The following is an 18961-nucleotide window of genomic DNA, read 5'->3' on the forward strand; positions in this document are numbered from 1 at the left end:
CTACTTGGTGACATCTAGTGGTGTAGCCTATGCCCTTCACGGAGAACTGGTGCAGAAAACAAATTTAACGACTTACTGTAAGGTGTGCAGCAGCGATAATAATTGAATGTGTGTAATTTAATATCATACATAAATTTAAAATATTCTAGCATTATTAATTTAATGATTAGGTATTTAATTATTTTCTCAAAGTTACCATCATAACAAACCGACGGCTTTAGTCCTCTCTCAAAACGGAATATTTAAAGTGGTTTAATATAAGCAAACAATTGTCATCAATATAATTGTCACAGTCCCACAGAACTAAGTGATATATATATATATAGTTGACAATTGTTATATAAATATATAGGCCTATAAATCTTAATTCTGTGGGACTGTGAAACTTCTTCAGGCTATTATTACTCGCAACTATTGTCGCTCCCGTTGTATATATATACACACAGTATATTGTTCAATTGACGGGAAATAGACACTTGTAAATACATTACCTTTAAACAGATTAATGATTTGAAGTTTATTCCCTTGTTCTTTGTTCTTTCTCATGGTGTAGGCTATCTATTTAAGCCAAACGCCCTCAATAACAATAACATGTGATTGTTAATACTACTACTACTACTACTACTACTACTACTAATAATAATTAATACGATCTGTCATAGGCGTGCTTGCTTGGAGAAAAAATACTGCTGAAGTTCGTTAAAAAAGGCTACAGCGGGCCGATACTGAGGTTGCAGGCGACAGATTAAATGGCAATGGTCGTTTGTCATGCATACAGCAATGCATTGATGCGCGCTGTGTCCATTAATATGGTTTAAATATTGTCAATCGTTCGACAATTTAAAAAATATTAAATAAATAAAGAAGGTCTGAAAGTTTAAGTTACCTAGTGGACTTGATTATGGTCAAAATTACCTTTTACCTACACGTCTTCCAATGCAATGTATAATATTACTATTATTATTATTATTATTATTACTATTATTATTAATAATAGCATGCATTTATTTATTTTTCACGAAAAATGTCTTTGAGATGCTTCGTGTGGATTAATTTAAATAGCATTTAGAGAAAAATATTTACTACATTTTGGAAATAAAAATATTCGTCATCTAATTTTCGATTTTTATCTATCGCCAATATATTTGCAACAACAGTATATCGCTATCGCTAATCATATTGAATCAAACATTAATAATAATAATAATAATAATAATAATAATACAAAAAAAAAACATATTCATCGAAAGCTGCTCAACTTCACAGTTGTTAATTTTACAAAGACCCACAAACACATTTGAAACACAGAATATCGTTCTTCATTTATGTGTGGAATCAGAATAATTATTCTGTAGTGATTTATTTATCTGTTATGCACCTTCGAGACCTTGTCGTGGAAGTTAACTTTGGACACACGTTTTGTGAAATAGGTTTTAATGGACCATTTTGATTTGCATTATCATGCCCATTTTATGCATCACAGACTATTAACTTCAACGTGTTTTTATTTATTTATTTAGAATATGTATGCATTCAATAGCCAATAAAAATAAATAAATAAGTAAATAAAACCTTTCAATGTCAAATTCAAAAGTGTGCTTTTGTTTGATTTCCTTCTTTTGTTTGTTGTGCTCATCTGTACTTGTGAAAGTGTAACTCAAAGGATAGCTAATACTGTGTAGCATTTTGAGGAGGGAACGTTTGATGGAAAATAATCTGTGCAAATGATTAAACCTTCAGATCATCTGTTTGTTGTGACTTGATTCTTGACTATATCGCAAATGTTCGCAAATGATTAAAAAATAAGTCTGATGTTTTATATGTGGGTACATCCATTTTTAAAGTTCTCCAGGAGCATGCACTGACTCACCATTTACATAATAGGCATTTGAGTGACATCATCATACCCTCACATTTTAGGGAACAAAGTTATGTTTGTTGAATATTTGAAGCTGTGCACACAGAGAGTTGGTGGTCAGAATATATGCAAGGGAATTGACATATGTTGTGCACCGGAAATGTTTTGCGATTGTATTGAGTTCGGACCAAACATTCACGAATAACGCGGTCCAAGTAGTCAGAAATATCGTAAAGATCGACAAACAAAGCAAATCAACACAAATGATTTCGTTACACTCCTCTGCACAGTTTAATTTGTCCTTGCGTTAGAGAGAAATGTGTTATAACAGCAGAACAAGAGATGCGATGTTACACAAATACACAACTAAGAAGTGGTGCAGATGCAAGATCAAAACACCTACTTGCGGTAACAGATAAAAGTGTTAATAATTCAATACAAATAAATTACAAATAATAATACAAAAATAATGTGATGAAATGAAAATGTAGCCTATTTATTTATATGTCTATGATATAATATCAAATTTGAATGTTTGAATCTGTGCAATATTAATATAATGCGACTGAGAGTAAATAATTCAATGCAATCACATGAGGGCGACACTGCCCGTCATAGAGGACTTAAACAAATTAAACACTGGCGGCATCTTGTGGCCAAGAGGATTCATTGCTTCTGCATTCATCAGAAGCCTTTTGCTTTTAAACAGCAAGGTATGTAATTCAGTTGTATATACATCTCTCTGTCTCTCTCTCTCTATATACATATACTGTATTATACTATGTATGCTCTTTAAAGCTTAAGAAGTCAGCACAAAGTTTCACCAAGTAAGATTCTGCCAACAACACTTTACTCCTAAAAATATGTTACCTCTTTTGTTTGAAGGTTAGTACATAGTATATTAGCTTAATGTTCAGAAGCTAACATATTTTCCAGAAAGATTAGATAAAAATAAAGGTTCACTTCTGCATAGAGAATAATATAGTGTAATATAATATACGTTATTAATTGACATGAATGATTTGTGTTTGAAATTATATTAAAGAATAGTGGCAAAGTGCTTAGAACTGGCTGAACTCACCAATGAATTCACTGACTAGCGATTAGTGTGTTTATTTAGCAACCAACAAATGGGGTTATTCCACATCCATTGATACATACCTTGATTTATAAGTTAATGACAAAGCTGTTATCTGATCTCAGTTAGTGGAGAAACCTTAAAAGTATAGGCATATGTTTTACTAAGATAACACATCATAGTAATGAATCTGAGATTGATGAATCAGGTGTGATGCAATTCAGTAAATTGTAGCCTACAACATGCAAATAAATAAATACATAAAATAGAAAATTCACACCAGGACGTCTGTGTCACTAGGAAAGCCAGTAACTTTACTGAATTCTCTGCAAAATACAAATACCTTTTTTTGAATTTTTAAGTCTCAGCAGGAGAAACATTTTTTTTAATCCATACATAAATTTGTACTACATACAGCTGAATCAAGTCCCTTGAGATACAGAGATGTGTTTTTAATTTAATGACATCTTATCTTCAAGTGGCGACAAAGTCCAGCTTATGCCGCTGAAAGCCTCTTTCTCCTGGTTAAAAAACAAAACAAAACAAAACCAAAACAAAGACATTTTCTTTCTAACTTACCCATCATAGGTTTATACAAGCTACATTTTTTACTACATCATTTTTCAGCATTTTTCCCCAATTGTTTTTTTCTTTTTCTTTTGCTATTTATATACTTGATGGAAACAACACTCAAGAAAGAGAGAGAGAGAGAGAGAAAAATACAGAGAATGGACAAAAAAACCTATTAAAAAATATGAACTGAGAGCCATTTATGGACATTTGATATCTATATAACAAATAGTTAATATAACACAATTAATAGTTATATAACACAATACTGTACAAATTGTAGGGGTGATCATTCCCGATTCTCAACAAGACCAACTCATTGAAAGGTAATCTGAGGCACTGGGAGGGTGAGTCAGAGGTACCAGCCACTAGCGTGAACAAATTGTGAAGAAACACAATGGTCTCAAATCCAGAAAGTATAATGGACCGACAAACATCACTTTTCATCTTTGGTAGAAAAAAAAACAGACTAACATAAGTCAAGTCAATATCACAGAATGCACAATGATATATATATATATATATATATATATATATATATATATATATATATATATATATATATATATATATATATACATATCAATTTAACAAAACTAGCCACAATCCAGTAATTGATGATACAAGCTTAAACAAGCAGTCATGAGGTAATAATGACTGTGCTGTCTGTCTTATATTTGAATTTTTCAGTGCAATGTCGAATGATCAATGTGACACTGGAAATTACGAGTTTTTAGTTTTAAAAGCAGAGCGGTTGTGATGAGATCTAGTGTAGACACATTTATTGTGCTTATTAAAAGTCCCAAAAAAGAGCCATGGGGGATATTCAGGGGAGCGTCTGAAAGAGGAACTTGAAACTGATGTTCTGAACATGAAATACTCCGTCCAGTGGAGAAAAGAAAAAAAAAGAAGGAAAAAAAAAATTCAATTAACGTGCAATTGCACATAATCCCACACTCGGGGAAAAGAAAAGTCATGACCATCATTTTTTATCATATATATTCATATATTAGAAAGCTATACACAAGCATGTTAATTTCACAGATTTAAAAAAAAAAAAATCTTAATATTATTATCCAATATACTTAGAAATACACATTTAAAAACAAAACTTCTACAAAGAGGGGGGAGGGGGGTGAACATCGAGCAATGCAAGGGTTCACTGTCTCAGATTTCATGGCTTATTAGGGTTGAAAAGCCCAAGGTTTCTCATTCGTTTACTATCATTTCCCATATAAGCAAAGCTATCAAAACACATTCTGGCTTTTAAAAACAACAAAAAGCCACAAAAATGCTTTGCATTGTATTCCTTTTGATATGAAAATATAAGCAAGTGTATTGTCCTTTATTTAATATTTTTTATTGGTATCTTCTTTTAATACTGAACAACAAATGCAAGTCCTAGATATGGCTCTTAATTTAAAATCCTTCATCTATTCAACTCCTCTCTGTCCTGATATTGACTCTTTCCTTCTTTCAGCAGGAGAGTCTTTCTCGTCTTGAAACACATAACTTAACCCAGGAACCCACAAGTACTGTAAAGTCCTTCAAAATTCTTGCAAAACAGTTTTGTTTGTGTGAAATCAGTAATATTTATCAACCTTGACCTGTCCCCCTTGTCCTTGCCTTTTCGCTATGTACAATACGTTGAACCTGCAACATGACTTTGTCACTCATAAGATGCATTTAGTGAAGGGGCCCTCTGAAGAGAGTGGCTCTAAGAAAAGGAATCTGTACATATTGTACTAGTACAAGAACTCAAGTGCTAAGCTGTCACCTCCACGGTCCACTCTCTGCTATACTTCTCCTGTGGCTGAATATCACTGAGGCAAGTTGAAGTACTTTTACAAAAGAAAATCCAAGAGTACCTGAAACTTTTTGTTGGTTTGTTACTTTGCATACATGTACACTTTTTTTTTTTTTTACACACGTGTAAATATATACGCATTTATGCTAATTCTTTACATTTTATTCCACACACTGCACAAGTTATGCATAGTAACCCCGCCCACTAAACCCTCCCCAACCCTGTTGTACAACAGTCCTCCTTCTCTTTCCCTCCCATTGACCCGTCAATCACAACAATATGTATATCAGACACACTCTGATAAAAAAAAAAAAGTAATAGGTAAGTTAGAGTACTTCTTCCCCTCTCTACAGCAAAACAGAGAATCAGGGGGAGTAATGATTGTGACTCGTCATAAATGGCAGAGAGAAAAAGAGAACTTGCGAGCTTTGTGGCGCTGTGGAACCACAATGGGGAGGTCAAGATCGAGGTTGAGGCTGTTTAAGGGGTGTTGCATATCATGTGGCCCACCCCTCTGAAAGGCGGACTCGCTTGATGGATGGGCTGTCATGCTCGTCCAGGCCGGGTCGGCCCAATCCCAGGGACGAATGGAAGTCGGGACGGTGCTCGTCGCGATCGCTTCCCTCGTGCGAGCTGCCACAGCTGCTGAGACTGTCGGCTGGGGAGCGGCCAGAGTCCTGCCGCCCCTGTGGGGGAGGGCCCTGGTGCTGCTGGTGGGATGATAGTGGGCCGTAGCTGGAGGGTGTGGCGCTACTGGAGCGATCTCTAGGAGGAGAAACAGGTTCGGACTTGATGTGCAGGCTTTGAGTAGAGGGCAAGGAGAGATTTGAACCCTGACATAAGTGAGTGCTAGAGCAATTTCTGTAGGAAGGAAAGGAAATAAAGGGGGTTACGGATTGTAACAAGTGCTTGGCCACTCATGTACACAGGTGACAAATATACTTACAATCAAACAACTGACATTTAAATTATATACTAAAATGCGGTTCTGTAGAATGTAATTGCTATTTTTTTTATTTTTTAAAGTTGCACATTTGTGTTCATTTTGCTCTGCCACCTAGTGCTGTGGATGCTGCATCACACAAAAACAGAAGTTGTAATACAAATATGTAATTTCCTGTACACCATGATGACATTTATTTCACGAGCGGATTATCAATCTAAAGCAAGTAATATTCAGCTGGTCATATAATCTCAGCAATGAGGCACTCATGAATGTGCACGCAACACCATATTTAATTAAAGTAGATTTATCTCTAATACTGAGATTACGTGAGTGTACATCCTTTTAAAACATTTACTATACTACTGAAACAATTTCTTTCTATTAGCAAATTAGCTAAACATTTAACCGAGTGCACCTTGAAAAGAGAGGTTTATTTTTAAGAAAGTGACAAAGAATGGTAAGAGTGAGAGAAATGTGGATGTTATAAATGCATAAGGATAAGAGTAGGTGATCCTTATGAGTCTCTGAATGTTTGGACTCACCCCAGTTGACTGAGAGCAGAGTGTTGCATGTTCTGGATCTGATGTTGTTGCCATCCACTCATTGAGCCCAGATGCAGAGTGTTGGCACTGTTAAAGCCAGATAAAGAGGACAGGTCCGCACTGCTCAGAGAATATTCTAGAAGAAAACATATGACCACAGTTAACGTTTGCAATGAAAACCAGTGGTTCTCAACCTTGACAGCATCCACAGACCCCCACTCTTTCTCAAAAGATTAGTTTGAATTAGTGCTCAACAGTGCATTTTCACCAGAGTGAGAAATATTATGTCAGTTTACATTGTAATTTTAGCAGTTTGTAGTTATTGAGTATCTAAATTATTTTAATCAAACTAATCCGAAATATGTAACATAATCTTGAGGCTCCCTTGTGGGCCCCAGTCTAACCACTGTTGTAAACTATGGTCAGACTTTGTGTTGCTCTTAAAGATAACAATGTCTCCACCTGCTGGAGAGATAGAGGCATTACATACAGGCTAGACAATAAATCAATGAGATCCTACAAAGGTTGAGTTTATGTTTACCAAATAAATGTAAATGTATATAAAACAAATAAATAATAAAAATAATTATACATAATTATAATTATAAACTAAATAAAAACTTTAAATAATGTGACATTTGAAATACAAATAGTAATGTTCATAGTTTTATCTGATTATTTGTTTACAGTGATGAGTACTAGAAGGACCAGTATTTGAGATTGCACAATACGTTAATTAATTTGTTATTAAATGCGCAAAAATTATCATTAATATTTTTTATTATTTATTACATTTATCATTCATTCATTAATTCATAGTATTAGTAGTAGTAGTAATAAACATTAAATGTAATACATTTAATGATGCATAACTATAAAATATTAATATGTCTTCCATAGAAAAATTTTAAACATACTGAATAATGCATGAAATACTAAATAGTGTTTCATTCAATGTGTAGTGTTAATATATTCCTGCACAATGTAGGTGAATGTAGTCTCGGGATATTATTCTGAGCATGTTATTATTAACATTATTATTAAAAATGACAGAGTTCTACCTACCAGTACCATATGAGGTGGAAATGGCTGACGGGTAGCCACCCATTCCCTGCCCTGGTAGAGTGGGTGTCGCTACAGAAACCACAGGGGTTGCCAGTGACTGTGCAGACTGAGAGTTGTTTATTCTCTGGTTCTGTAATAAGATGGATAGAAGAGTGAAAATCATGAATATACTGTAAGACTTGTGAAGTTAGCAGGACAGAATATATCTATGTTCATATAAAACAATGCAAGAACGAGCACAACCCCCCAAAATAATGAAAGAAAAAAATAATCACTTGACATGAAGCATTACTGAACCCTCTCAACATATGATTTACAATCTCTCAGAGGACACTTGGTCACTATAGAAACTCAAGGTCTCCACGGCAACAGAAGCAGCAATAGAGGGGTTGGACGTGTTTTTTATTTTTTTGTCTTGCTTGTGTGAATGCTGAATGATGTAAAAATAATACATACATACATACATACATACATACATACATACATACATATATATATATACTACTGTGCAAAATCTTGTTTCACAAAAGCATTTGTGTTAAGATGGTTATTTATATCTTCACCTTTAGAGTGGATAGGATAATATATATACTGATGACTCAGATGACCACTAGATGTCAATATGGTTCTAATCAGATTTCCCTTCTCACTAAAAAGACTTTTGTTTAAAGCAATTATGTTGAGGCATTTTTACAGGCTTCGTGTGTATTGCCAATAAGAGTATCAGATAAACAACATTGGATACAGTATTGACATTTCTACTGTTACATACTAAATAGATCTTTATGAAGGGGCAATAATTACCATATATATATATATATATATATATATATATATATATATATATATATATATATATATATATATATATATACAGGGTTGGGGAGTAACAGAATACATGTATCAGGATTACGTATTTAAAATACAAAATATAAGTAACTGTATTCCAATACAGTTACAATTTAAAACATGGGTAATTAGAATAAAGTTACATTCAAAAAGTATTTTGATTACTGAAGAGATTATATTGCATTTTATTTTCATTTGTTTCATTTAATATTTAGTCCTTTCAGATGGAAAACATTTATCTGATTTATGCGATCCAAAGTGCATTTGAACAGCGGGGAAACACTTTCTTATGATGTGTTACATTCATACAAGCAGACAGAAAAGTAAGTTTGAAGTAAGTTTGGCGCAGAAGAAATAAAAATAAACCTTGTGTAAATTGTCAGCTCTACGCTAAGCTAAAATAATTTTTCTATTTTTATTTTGGGGCGGCTATGGATCAGGTGGTAGAGCTGGTTGTCCTCTAATCGCAGGGCTGGCAGTTCGATTCCCGGCCCACACAACTTCACATATGAAATATGTTACAAATTACATTTTACAGCATGTATTCTGTAATCTGTAGTCGAATACATTTCAAAAGTAACCCTCCCAAGCATGTATGTGTGTATATATATATATATATATATATATATATATATATATATATATATATATAAACATGAAAAATACTATGTGTCACCCTTTTATTTAAAAAACTTGATTCATTAAAATTAATTCTCCATCTGATCTAGGCTTATAATATAATTTTAAGAAATATATAAGATGGTGGAATAAGATTTGTCCCCTCTGGTGGCCTTTTATTTCTGACCCTTGCCACTTGTACATTTTCATTAATGCATTTGGCAGCTGCTTTTACTTACAGTGGATTTAAAGTGCATTTAAGTTATGAATTTTATCAGTTTGTGTATCCCCTGTAAATAAAACCTTTAACCTTTTCATTGCTGGCACTGTGTTCTATCAATTGAGCTACAGAAACAAATAGGTATATAATATGTCTATGGGGATGACAGATGGCCTTCAAGTCTATCAGCCTATGTCACTAGCTTAAGTGACATTCTCACTTACCAATAGATGGTCAACATCCTCAGACTGATGGCGGTAAAGGGAGGGTGACAAATCCAGAATTAGTGTCATTGGCTAACAGTAGTGGTGTGTGAAGCTGATGGCGTATGATGTTGTGGCACTATGATAACCTATTGGCAATCACTTTCCCAAACATAACCAAAGTGGAGGAGAGTATTCAGGATGTTTCTATTATGTGTCTAACATGGGCTTATCAACTCATGAGACTATTGGAGATGAAAAGGGGAGGAGAGGAGAACCACAGAGGAACTATAGAGTCAGGCATCATGTCTGTGACCAAAGGACGTGGAACTGTACTTGTCTTCACAAAGAGCAAGACTTAGCGAGAGGTGCTATATTTTGGTGGCTTACAATGTTTTTGCTCAAACTAAGAAAATGGAAAGGGGTTGTTATAATCTCTCGTTCTTATGTCTACATCTATGAAGAGAACACACTTTGATGGACTTACAATCGAAGGCATGTTGTTCTTGACTCCAGGTGGGATGAGCACACGTAGGTCAGGCTTACGGCTGTTCATCCCTAGGTTCACCGGCGGAGGAGACTTGGCCTGCATGCTCTTGTTCATGCCTACAGAGGACACCAGCAGTCCAGGAGAGTTGCGGTGGTTTCCATAGCCATTTCCTAATGAGAGACAGAGAGAAATAGAACAAACGCATTAGAAACATCAGTGCCAAATTCAGTACATCAAGTGGCACATGATTTAAGCATGCTTCATTTCCATCTCTCGCCTCCACCAGAATGCACCATTTCCAGCGTCATTTGCTGTGAAGCTTCCATTGAACCCTGTCTTCAGCTCTCCACACGCTTCCAGTGAGCCTTCACCACATGCAGCCGTTAAACACTATTTTATCCGTTCTGGAGTATTGCAACCATCTTTCAGCAAGAATATGCTCTTTCAATTCGATGTTTCCACACCATTTCACACAACTTTCACCTCTACCACCACTCATTCATTTGTACCAAGCACTTTGTAAACACACCCTCTCATTCTGTCCCCATCAAACCAAACCAGACAAATTCAGCAACCCCAGATCACCATGTCACGCTCAGTTGATTCTGACAGATACAGTAGAATTGTTGGTCACTTATATATATATATATATATATATATATATATATATATATATATATATATATAAATTATAGATGAGTATCTTGGAGAAGCTTAATACTTATATTCTGCATAAAAATAAGTTATATGAAGGGGAAAAACAATGAGCTAATTCAGTGATCCACACCTAGCCTCTCTTTGAAGTGCAAAATGTGTCACTGAAATCATATGTGGATATATATATATATATATATATATATATATATATATATATATATATATATATATATAAAGAAAGAGAATAGAGAGAGATGGGGATCATTCCTCCTGTGGTTTTGCAGAAATGAGGCAGGTGTTTGATGAATCATGACAGATGGCATTGCTTACAGTTAGTCCTTTAGGTTAATTGTAGTACTGATGTCAAAGAGTGAAAAAGTTAAAACCTGAAATGTTTTCTGTATTACTTTTATTTGTGAGCAGACCACTTCTGTTTGTATTGCAGCATTACTCTAGAGATTTTTATCCATAAAATGAATTCCCTTATTTGGAAGAAATATCCATTACATTGAATTTACAATAGAATAGAATCATGTAAGGGAGTACATACATTTTGTATGATATCAAGTAATTTTAAGACCTTATATTTCACATTTAAAAGATCACTCCAAGGCCCATCTGGAACACAAAGGATGGCTGCCACTATCACATGTCATTTCCCAAGGCAAGCAGTCCCTATAAATGACATAAAGTGCATGCCCATTAACTACTGACAGTCAAGGCCATCATTTGGCAATCAATGCTAAATACATGTGAGCACAAGCGGCTTACTCTTATGATTACCAGAAGTGGATCAGACAAACAATCTTTATTTCTCATCCACAACTGCTAGCATGACTTCATCGTCTCCACGGAAGCAGAGGGGTATATTAGGCTGAAAAAAGAGGAAGGGCTGGAGGAAAGAAGTACACAGTCTTTGTTTCAATCCAAATGATTTTTTTTCTTGCTTTTGAGTGGGAAAATGTGGAGTGCCGCATGGTTTTTGCCACTTAAAAGAGGGTTAGGAATTATACGGTAGACATAAATGAATTTCCCAATCATACACTCAAGAGGAAAACTAGATGCAGATGTCGTCCTCTGCAATTTCACCCTGTTGATCTTTCTTTAATTTGAAGGCGATGGTTTTTGTTGTTTTCAAATGAGAAGTCTTGAAAGCGCAATTTGCACAATTCAAGGAAAGTATGAGTTGGGAACCAGGAAGAGTAACTGTGATTGTGAGAGATTGTGTTTGTACAAGTGTGTGCGGGTGGATGTATGCACCATGTGCGCTGATACATTTCCTGTCTCCTCATACAAAGTGAAGTGCAGGCCTCAACAGCTGGCTAGAGCTCTTCTCTAAACACTTAAACAGAGCCAGACAGCCACATCGTATTGTTCTGAATTCAAGTGAATGAGATTAGGAAATAGAAATAACATTCCATTTAATTCCCTAAAAACTGATTGCCTCACATAAAGCCAGGGACATAGTTTCCAGGGGGGATGGGGGAGGTAACCCCAATATTGATACCATGATCAATGGAAACATGTAGATGCTTCACGCTGCAACCCCCCCCCCCCAATATTCAAGACAAATCTACACCCTTGCATACAGTGATAGTTCACCCCAAAAACATTTAATTGCTATTTTTAAACAATGATAGTGAATGGTAAGCATGGATGTGACTTTCCCTGGTCCCAATCCACTTTCATTGTATGCAAAAGAGCAGCTTGGATGTAAATATTCATAAATATCTAATTTTGTGTTCCACAGAAGAAAGAAAGTCATGTAAGCTTGGAATGCCATTTAATTTCTGGGTGAACTATCCCTTTAAAGTCTTTCAACAAATTAACTTTTAAAGTTTCAATGAATAACTGAGTTTTTTTTTTTTTTTCAGGTGATTTGACACTACTCCTGTCTACAGCAAATACAATCTAATTGCACAATTAGAAAGTCCAAGCAGTTCCTGTAACTAACTTATTACTGTACAAATGCTGAACAAAAGGATTGAGAGAACCATTCATGACGATTGCTCTCTGTTCTGCTCTGGTTACCATAGAAACCTCTGATTTAATGATGTGTGCAAGATTAATTAAAGGGGCTTGAACAGTACAGTACATCCCGAGCCAATCAAGAAACAAATAGACAATTCAGATCACATAACACAGGGTGTATTTAAAAACCAGAGCTTTGTTGTTAAAGTGACACTTGACCCTAAGTGTTAAAGTGACACATTAGAGAGCAGACAGACAGAGAAGACAGGTTCACATAAGGACATGTGCTAGACACCAGTGATGAATGAGGCACGGCTGCTTGATTTATGCATCAGAAGAAGCACAGTTGGGATTCAGGTGGCCAATAAAAATTACACTAATTTCTCTCATGCTATTCATTGACTTACAGTGCCTTGTTCAATAAGTATGAGCATGGTATCATAAACCGTTGCACCAGGCTAGTTGTTCTGAACTAGTGGGTCTAGTGATGGTACATGCAAATAATAAATGCATAAAATAATAGGCTTATTAACCTTTAAAAGGGAGGAGAAACGCTTCCCATTTCTTTAGTTGTTGACTGAATGATTTGCAACCAATCAAACAGCATTTTGGAGCAAATTCATCTATCACTGTGCCGAAAATAGCCTAATTAGGCAGTTGCTAACATGGACAAGCTGCGTGACAAGCCCTCATCCTAGAAAACTATACGCTCAATTATGCAAGGTTAAAAATAAATCAGATCCAGGCTACATTAAATACATGCAATAATGACAAACATGGTTTGTGTGGAACACAATGTGTTTCATGCCGCAAATAATTGTCATTAACAACTGGAGCCTTGTTATGCTTTGGCAGTGGTGATATTAATACATTTCGATGTTTGATGTGTGTTGGGTCACCACATGATTTCCAATGTAAGATCTGTATCCTGAAGCAAAACCAGTTGAGAACCGCTGCACTATAGGCCACAACAGTGTCCATCTTCTTAAAGTTTTCTGACTCACGCTGCTTCCCTTGCAAAAGCCACACGAGTCTCTTCCCTGTACGCTTGCGGCTCAGCTATTGCCCTCACAATGGGGAAGTACTAAAATTACAGCTGCCCAGAAACTAGTGGTCCCCTCCTCATACACAAATCGCCTGATGTGTATAGATGATAAAGGACCTGATTCTATTTCGGGGCTTCGCAGAGGAGGCTTAAATGTAAATGGGTTTGGCCAAAGTTTCCATTTAGCGTCAAAGTATGCTGACCGGCTAGTGTGGTTAAGTGCATGTTCGCTTTCCTTGCATGTTGGACCATTTCTGATATCTTATTGTGGTCTAACAGCCTCATTTAATCCTGTTGTCCATGTTTGTTTATCCTGTGTTGAGGTTTTAGCATTGCCCTGGCTCAAGCAACTGAAACAATTTCACATGCACAGCTAATTAAATGTTGAGGTGTGGTGAGCGCAGATGCCAGTGAGCAGTAAATTAACACTAAACTGTATATCACACTGTCTGTAAGACCCAAAACCTCAACCAAAGAGGTAAAAAGTGTGGTCTGCTTCACATTGTCTGATGTGTGGGCAAAACCTTTCCATATCTCTTAGCATAATGTAATGGGTCATACATAAATAATGCATGAATACATTTTGTTATTGGGATTTGTGGTTGTCTGAGAATGCCAGGGTGATGGGCACCCTTTTTTATGTGCTGGGCAAAACAAACATTTGCAACAAACAACTTAAGTTAATTTTGATGCACTCTGTGCCAAGCATTGAATCAAAAATAATAAAAATATACTTTTACACACACACACACACACACACACACACACACACACACACACACACACACACACACACACACACACACACACACACACACACACACACACACACACACACACATGTTGTGTTTCCATGTTTTATGGGGACTTTCCATAGACATAATGGTTTTTATACTGTACAAACTTTATATTCTATCCCCTAAACCTAACCCTACCCCTAAACCTAACCCTCACAGAAAACTTTCTGCATTTTTACATTTTCAAAAAACATAATTTAGTATGATTTATAAGCTGTTTTCCTCATGGGGACCGACAAAATGTCCCCACAAGGTCAAAAATTTCGGGTTTTACTATCCTTATGGGGACATTTGGTCCCCACAAAGTGATAAATACACGCTCACACACACACACACACACACACACACACACACACACACACACACACACACAGTAAATCGATTAAAACTTTAATTGGTTAGCAATTGATAGCATATATAAATATTTGCTTAAAAAGCCCCTCAAATACCAATAATTAAATAAATAATTATTAAATACTTTTAAATAGTTACATTTAAATCATTATAAATAAATATGTATTATAAAAAATAATAACATAGATAATTAAATTGCAATTGCATAATTGTGGCACACCAGTAAAGCATTAAAAAAGACAGTAAGACTTTACAATTGGGTTCCATTAGTTAAGATTAGTTGATAACATTAGTTAAAATGAACTAACAATGAACAATACTTTTAAAGCTTGTATTAATCTTAGTTAATTTCAACATATACTAATACATTTCTCAAATCAAAAGTTGTTTGTTTACATTAGTAAATGCATTATGAACTAACATGTACTTACAATCAACTATTGTATTTTTATTTTTTTAAATAATATTAACACAGATTAATAAATGCTGTGATAAATATATTGTTAACTGTTTGTTAATGATACCTAAAACATTAATTAATATTATAAAGTAGAACCTTATTGTAAAGTGTTACTAAAAAGACAATTCAAAAAGTGGCTTTATTATGCAATATTTGGTTTATTTCCATAATACTGAACTTATGGCATCTGCCTATCATTGGCTGACAGTTCATACAATCCATTTTGCAATTGATTTCGTCAGTCAGTCCGAGGTAGATTTATTAAGAAGGTTTTTCTAAGGACGCATCAATGCACACCTGCGTCAGATGCTTTTGGAGCATCTCGTCATAAACATACCATTTTTAGGTCGCTGTGTCAAGTTAAACATCCCTGCATTCGTATTTGTGCACCATAAAGCGGTGTTTTAGCTGGAATATTCTTTAACACAGTCCGGGGACATTATTAATTGTATGTATTTTTTTACGCGTTATATTTTAACAATTAATCGCGACTGAATTAAAATGATAAATCGACTACATTACATATATCTATATATGTACATATATATATATATATATATATATATATATATATATATAAAATTATATTTCACTATGTGGGTACCGCAAGATAGCGTAACTACGAAAAACTTTCACTCAAATATACTAAAATGAATTATTAGTATTTCAAAGTGTTCCTGTAGCTAAAATGCATAAATGAAAAACTACACTTCTTGGAATCAACTAAGGCTGTTTAAAGACAGAAAAAGACTAAATATACATGTTGTATTGTCTATCAGACCATTAATTCTGAGGGCACTTGTGTCGTTTGCCTCTCTTCAACTCTTGTTTCCAGAGTGGTGGCCTACATCAACTCCACACTGTGCCCTGTGTTAGCCTGTGCACCAACACAATGGATACATTTGATGGCCGTAGACCTTGAATGTGGACAGAAGGGCCACATTAACAAGTGGCACTTTTGTCCATTAGAGACAGTGAGAAGAGGGGGTAATTTGACAGTTCTTCCCCTCGCCTCATACAATGGCCTCAGGGCCATCAAGGTTACCCAGCTGTGTCTCAGCAACCCAGAAGCCAAGTTCAAAGGAACTACTGTCCTGCTTTAAATATCCAAGCCATGCTTCTGTAGTGACCACTGGTAAGCGGTTGAGACTGACAGGCCCAAACCACCCCCCCCCCCCAACACACACACAGACATCTACATATACCCAGAGACTGCGGCAACCACAAGTCAAAGTAGCACTCTGGCTGTATGCTGCCCCATAACTATCCCTTTCAAGTGGATTGTGCTTGTATACAGAAACTCATACACAAATTTTTCCAAAAGGATGGTAAATGGACTACTGCATGGTAAAGTATTCCAAGCATGTTTTACACCAAACATATGATAGTTGTTATCCTGTAAGAGACATAAAGCAGAAGAGCAGACAGAAATAGGAGCTGTTTATGCTGTCGTGTCAAGATTGGATCAGACAATGAAGCAAACAAACAAGAGGAAAAAGGTCAAATATTGCAGCAAATACCTAAATATGAATCTAAATATTAATGTTTACCACTTCACAAAAAAAGTTCTGTTATGTATAAAGCTTATAGAGACATACTTAAAGAGCACACAAGGGGAGTTTTCAGAAAATACATCTAAGAAGTTTAGCTTTTGAAGTGTAAACTTCACTATAGTTTCTTAGATAATACATTATTATTTGCCAATAACGTACAAGACTACTTTTTCAAAACATTTTGGTTCTCAAGTATATTAATTTAGTTTTTATATTATTTTATTTTGCAGTGTTCCATAAGAGCTGTGGTGGGCAAAATGAGTCAAGTTTTAAAATGAGTTAGCACAAAACTGCTATTATACAGTAATTATTTTGCAAGACTTGAGGTGAACACACAAAATGAACTATTTCAATTACTGTGGCTGTTTGGTTTGAACCAGTCCAGTTCAGTTAATAACCATAGACTACAAAGAAATGGCTGTGAATACAAGGCCAGCTTTATACAGTACAAACATAACATACTCATGAGCATTTGTGAGGCTGGTTTGAGCTGGAAGATAACTTGCGCAGTTAGTGGTAGTAAAAGTCAAGATGGATAGGGAACATACTGTAGTATGAGGGGATGCCATCCTTACCAGCACTGGTACCCATGCCAGTGGAGAGATCAGCACCCATCAGACCACCTAGCAAGAGAAGAGAACAGAGAGAGAGAGAGAGAGAGAGAGAGAGAGAGAAATTTCAGTCACTTCATTGCAGCTGACATCCATATCCTACCAGAAAATCTTCCTTCTTAAAACCGTCAGGTCATTTATTCAGCTCCCTCAAGCCACAGAGATCTTCCTCCCAGTGAATGTAAGAGTGAGTGAGACCGAAAGAAAAATATAAGGTGACAGAGACATGTGTATGTGTTTGTCTGAGAGAACAAAACACTGTCCTTTTCCACCTCACCACCTCAGTACACATTTCTGAGGGGCAAGCAATGTGGCCAACAGGGCTCGGCTGTGGTGTCCAAGAAAAATTAAAATTTTTTATTTTTAAGCATGCTGAGGAGCAAGTGTGGTCAGAGGGGTACGGGCTGAGCCAAAACTCATATTTAGTTAAGCGCTCCTGGAATACAGGGCTGATTGCATCAGGAGAAAGCAGTTTAATGACAGAACTGTGGGTGAAAGACTCAATCTAATGAACCAAGACAACACAGCAATAACAGAGTGCCAATGGAATCATGTATAAACATCCATCACTTAAAATGATACAAATACAGAGGAAAAGACAGAAATATAGGTGAATGCTATTAGTGCTTTTAATTAGAATAATTGGGCATTAAATGACTAGACATTTATTAATCTACATTAACTAAACATTTTATTAAATTGTTTCCTTAAAAATATGAGAAAGAAATGTTTACATCACAAATAATCACAAGCAAACATTTCACTTTGGTTTTCATTTGACATTAAGACATGATTGCACTGATGAGGTATATCTACCTGCACTAGGAGGCCTGTGCGTGACTCCAGGTGACATGCTATTTCTCTGCAGGCCATGGTGAGCCAAGGGAAGCAGGTTGTGGTTACCCGGGTAGATCTGGTTATTCACGGGAATGGACATATCATAGTTGGAAGGGGGCACAGCCTGGTTAGAGACAGAAGAAATATTTACTACTCAGAATTGGTCTCATAAACTACAACAATAATGGTGAAAAAAAGGAGCTTAACACACTAAACACACTCCAAAAGAGAAGCAAAAAATAATAAAAACATTTAAAAGATACAGGAGCAAAATGTGAGAATATTGTTGATGGATAAGCTTGAATGGTTAGTAATAGACAAAAACTCAGTTTAATAAATTTAACACTGAACAATTATTCAAATCTTAGAAACCCCAAAATGTTTGTCTCTTTTCAATTTCAAATGATTTAGAGAGACTATCTTGCATTCA

The 18961-nt window shown here is 35.5% G+C and overlaps 1 protein-coding gene across 9 annotated transcripts in view; it reads right to left on the minus strand.

Moving 5' to 3' along the window:
- Window positions 1-4075: 4075 nt before the first annotated feature.
- LOC127638392 (myocyte-specific enhancer factor 2C-like) overlaps window positions 4076-18961 on the minus strand; it is a 92836-nt gene continuing 77950 nt past the window's right edge. For 4 of the 9 annotated variants that reach the window (XM_052119930.1, XM_052119923.1, XM_052119895.1 and 1 more), the window contains 6 exons: window positions 18511-18655; window positions 17632-17706; window positions 10244-10416; window positions 7867-7996; window positions 6802-6937; window positions 4076-6174 (listed from right to left, as the gene is read on the minus strand). In XM_052119930.1, the coding sequence (XP_051975890.1) occupies window positions 5811-6174; window positions 6802-6937; window positions 7867-7996; window positions 10244-10416; window positions 17632-17706; window positions 18511-18655 (1023 nt within the window). In that variant the 3' untranslated portion in view covers window positions 4076-5810. Of the gene's footprint in view, window positions 6175-6797; window positions 6938-7866; window positions 7997-10243; window positions 10417-17631; window positions 17707-18510; window positions 18656-18961 lie in introns of those variants that run through there. The other 5 variants (XM_052119945.1, XM_052119937.1, XM_052119913.1 and 2 more) reach the window with 2 other exon arrangements.

This window comes from Xyrauchen texanus, chromosome 4 (assembly GCF_025860055.1).
Source record: "Xyrauchen texanus isolate HMW12.3.18 chromosome 4, RBS_HiC_50CHRs, whole genome shotgun sequence".
NCBI classification, from domain to species: domain Eukaryota; kingdom Metazoa; phylum Chordata; class Actinopteri; order Cypriniformes; family Catostomidae; genus Xyrauchen; species Xyrauchen texanus.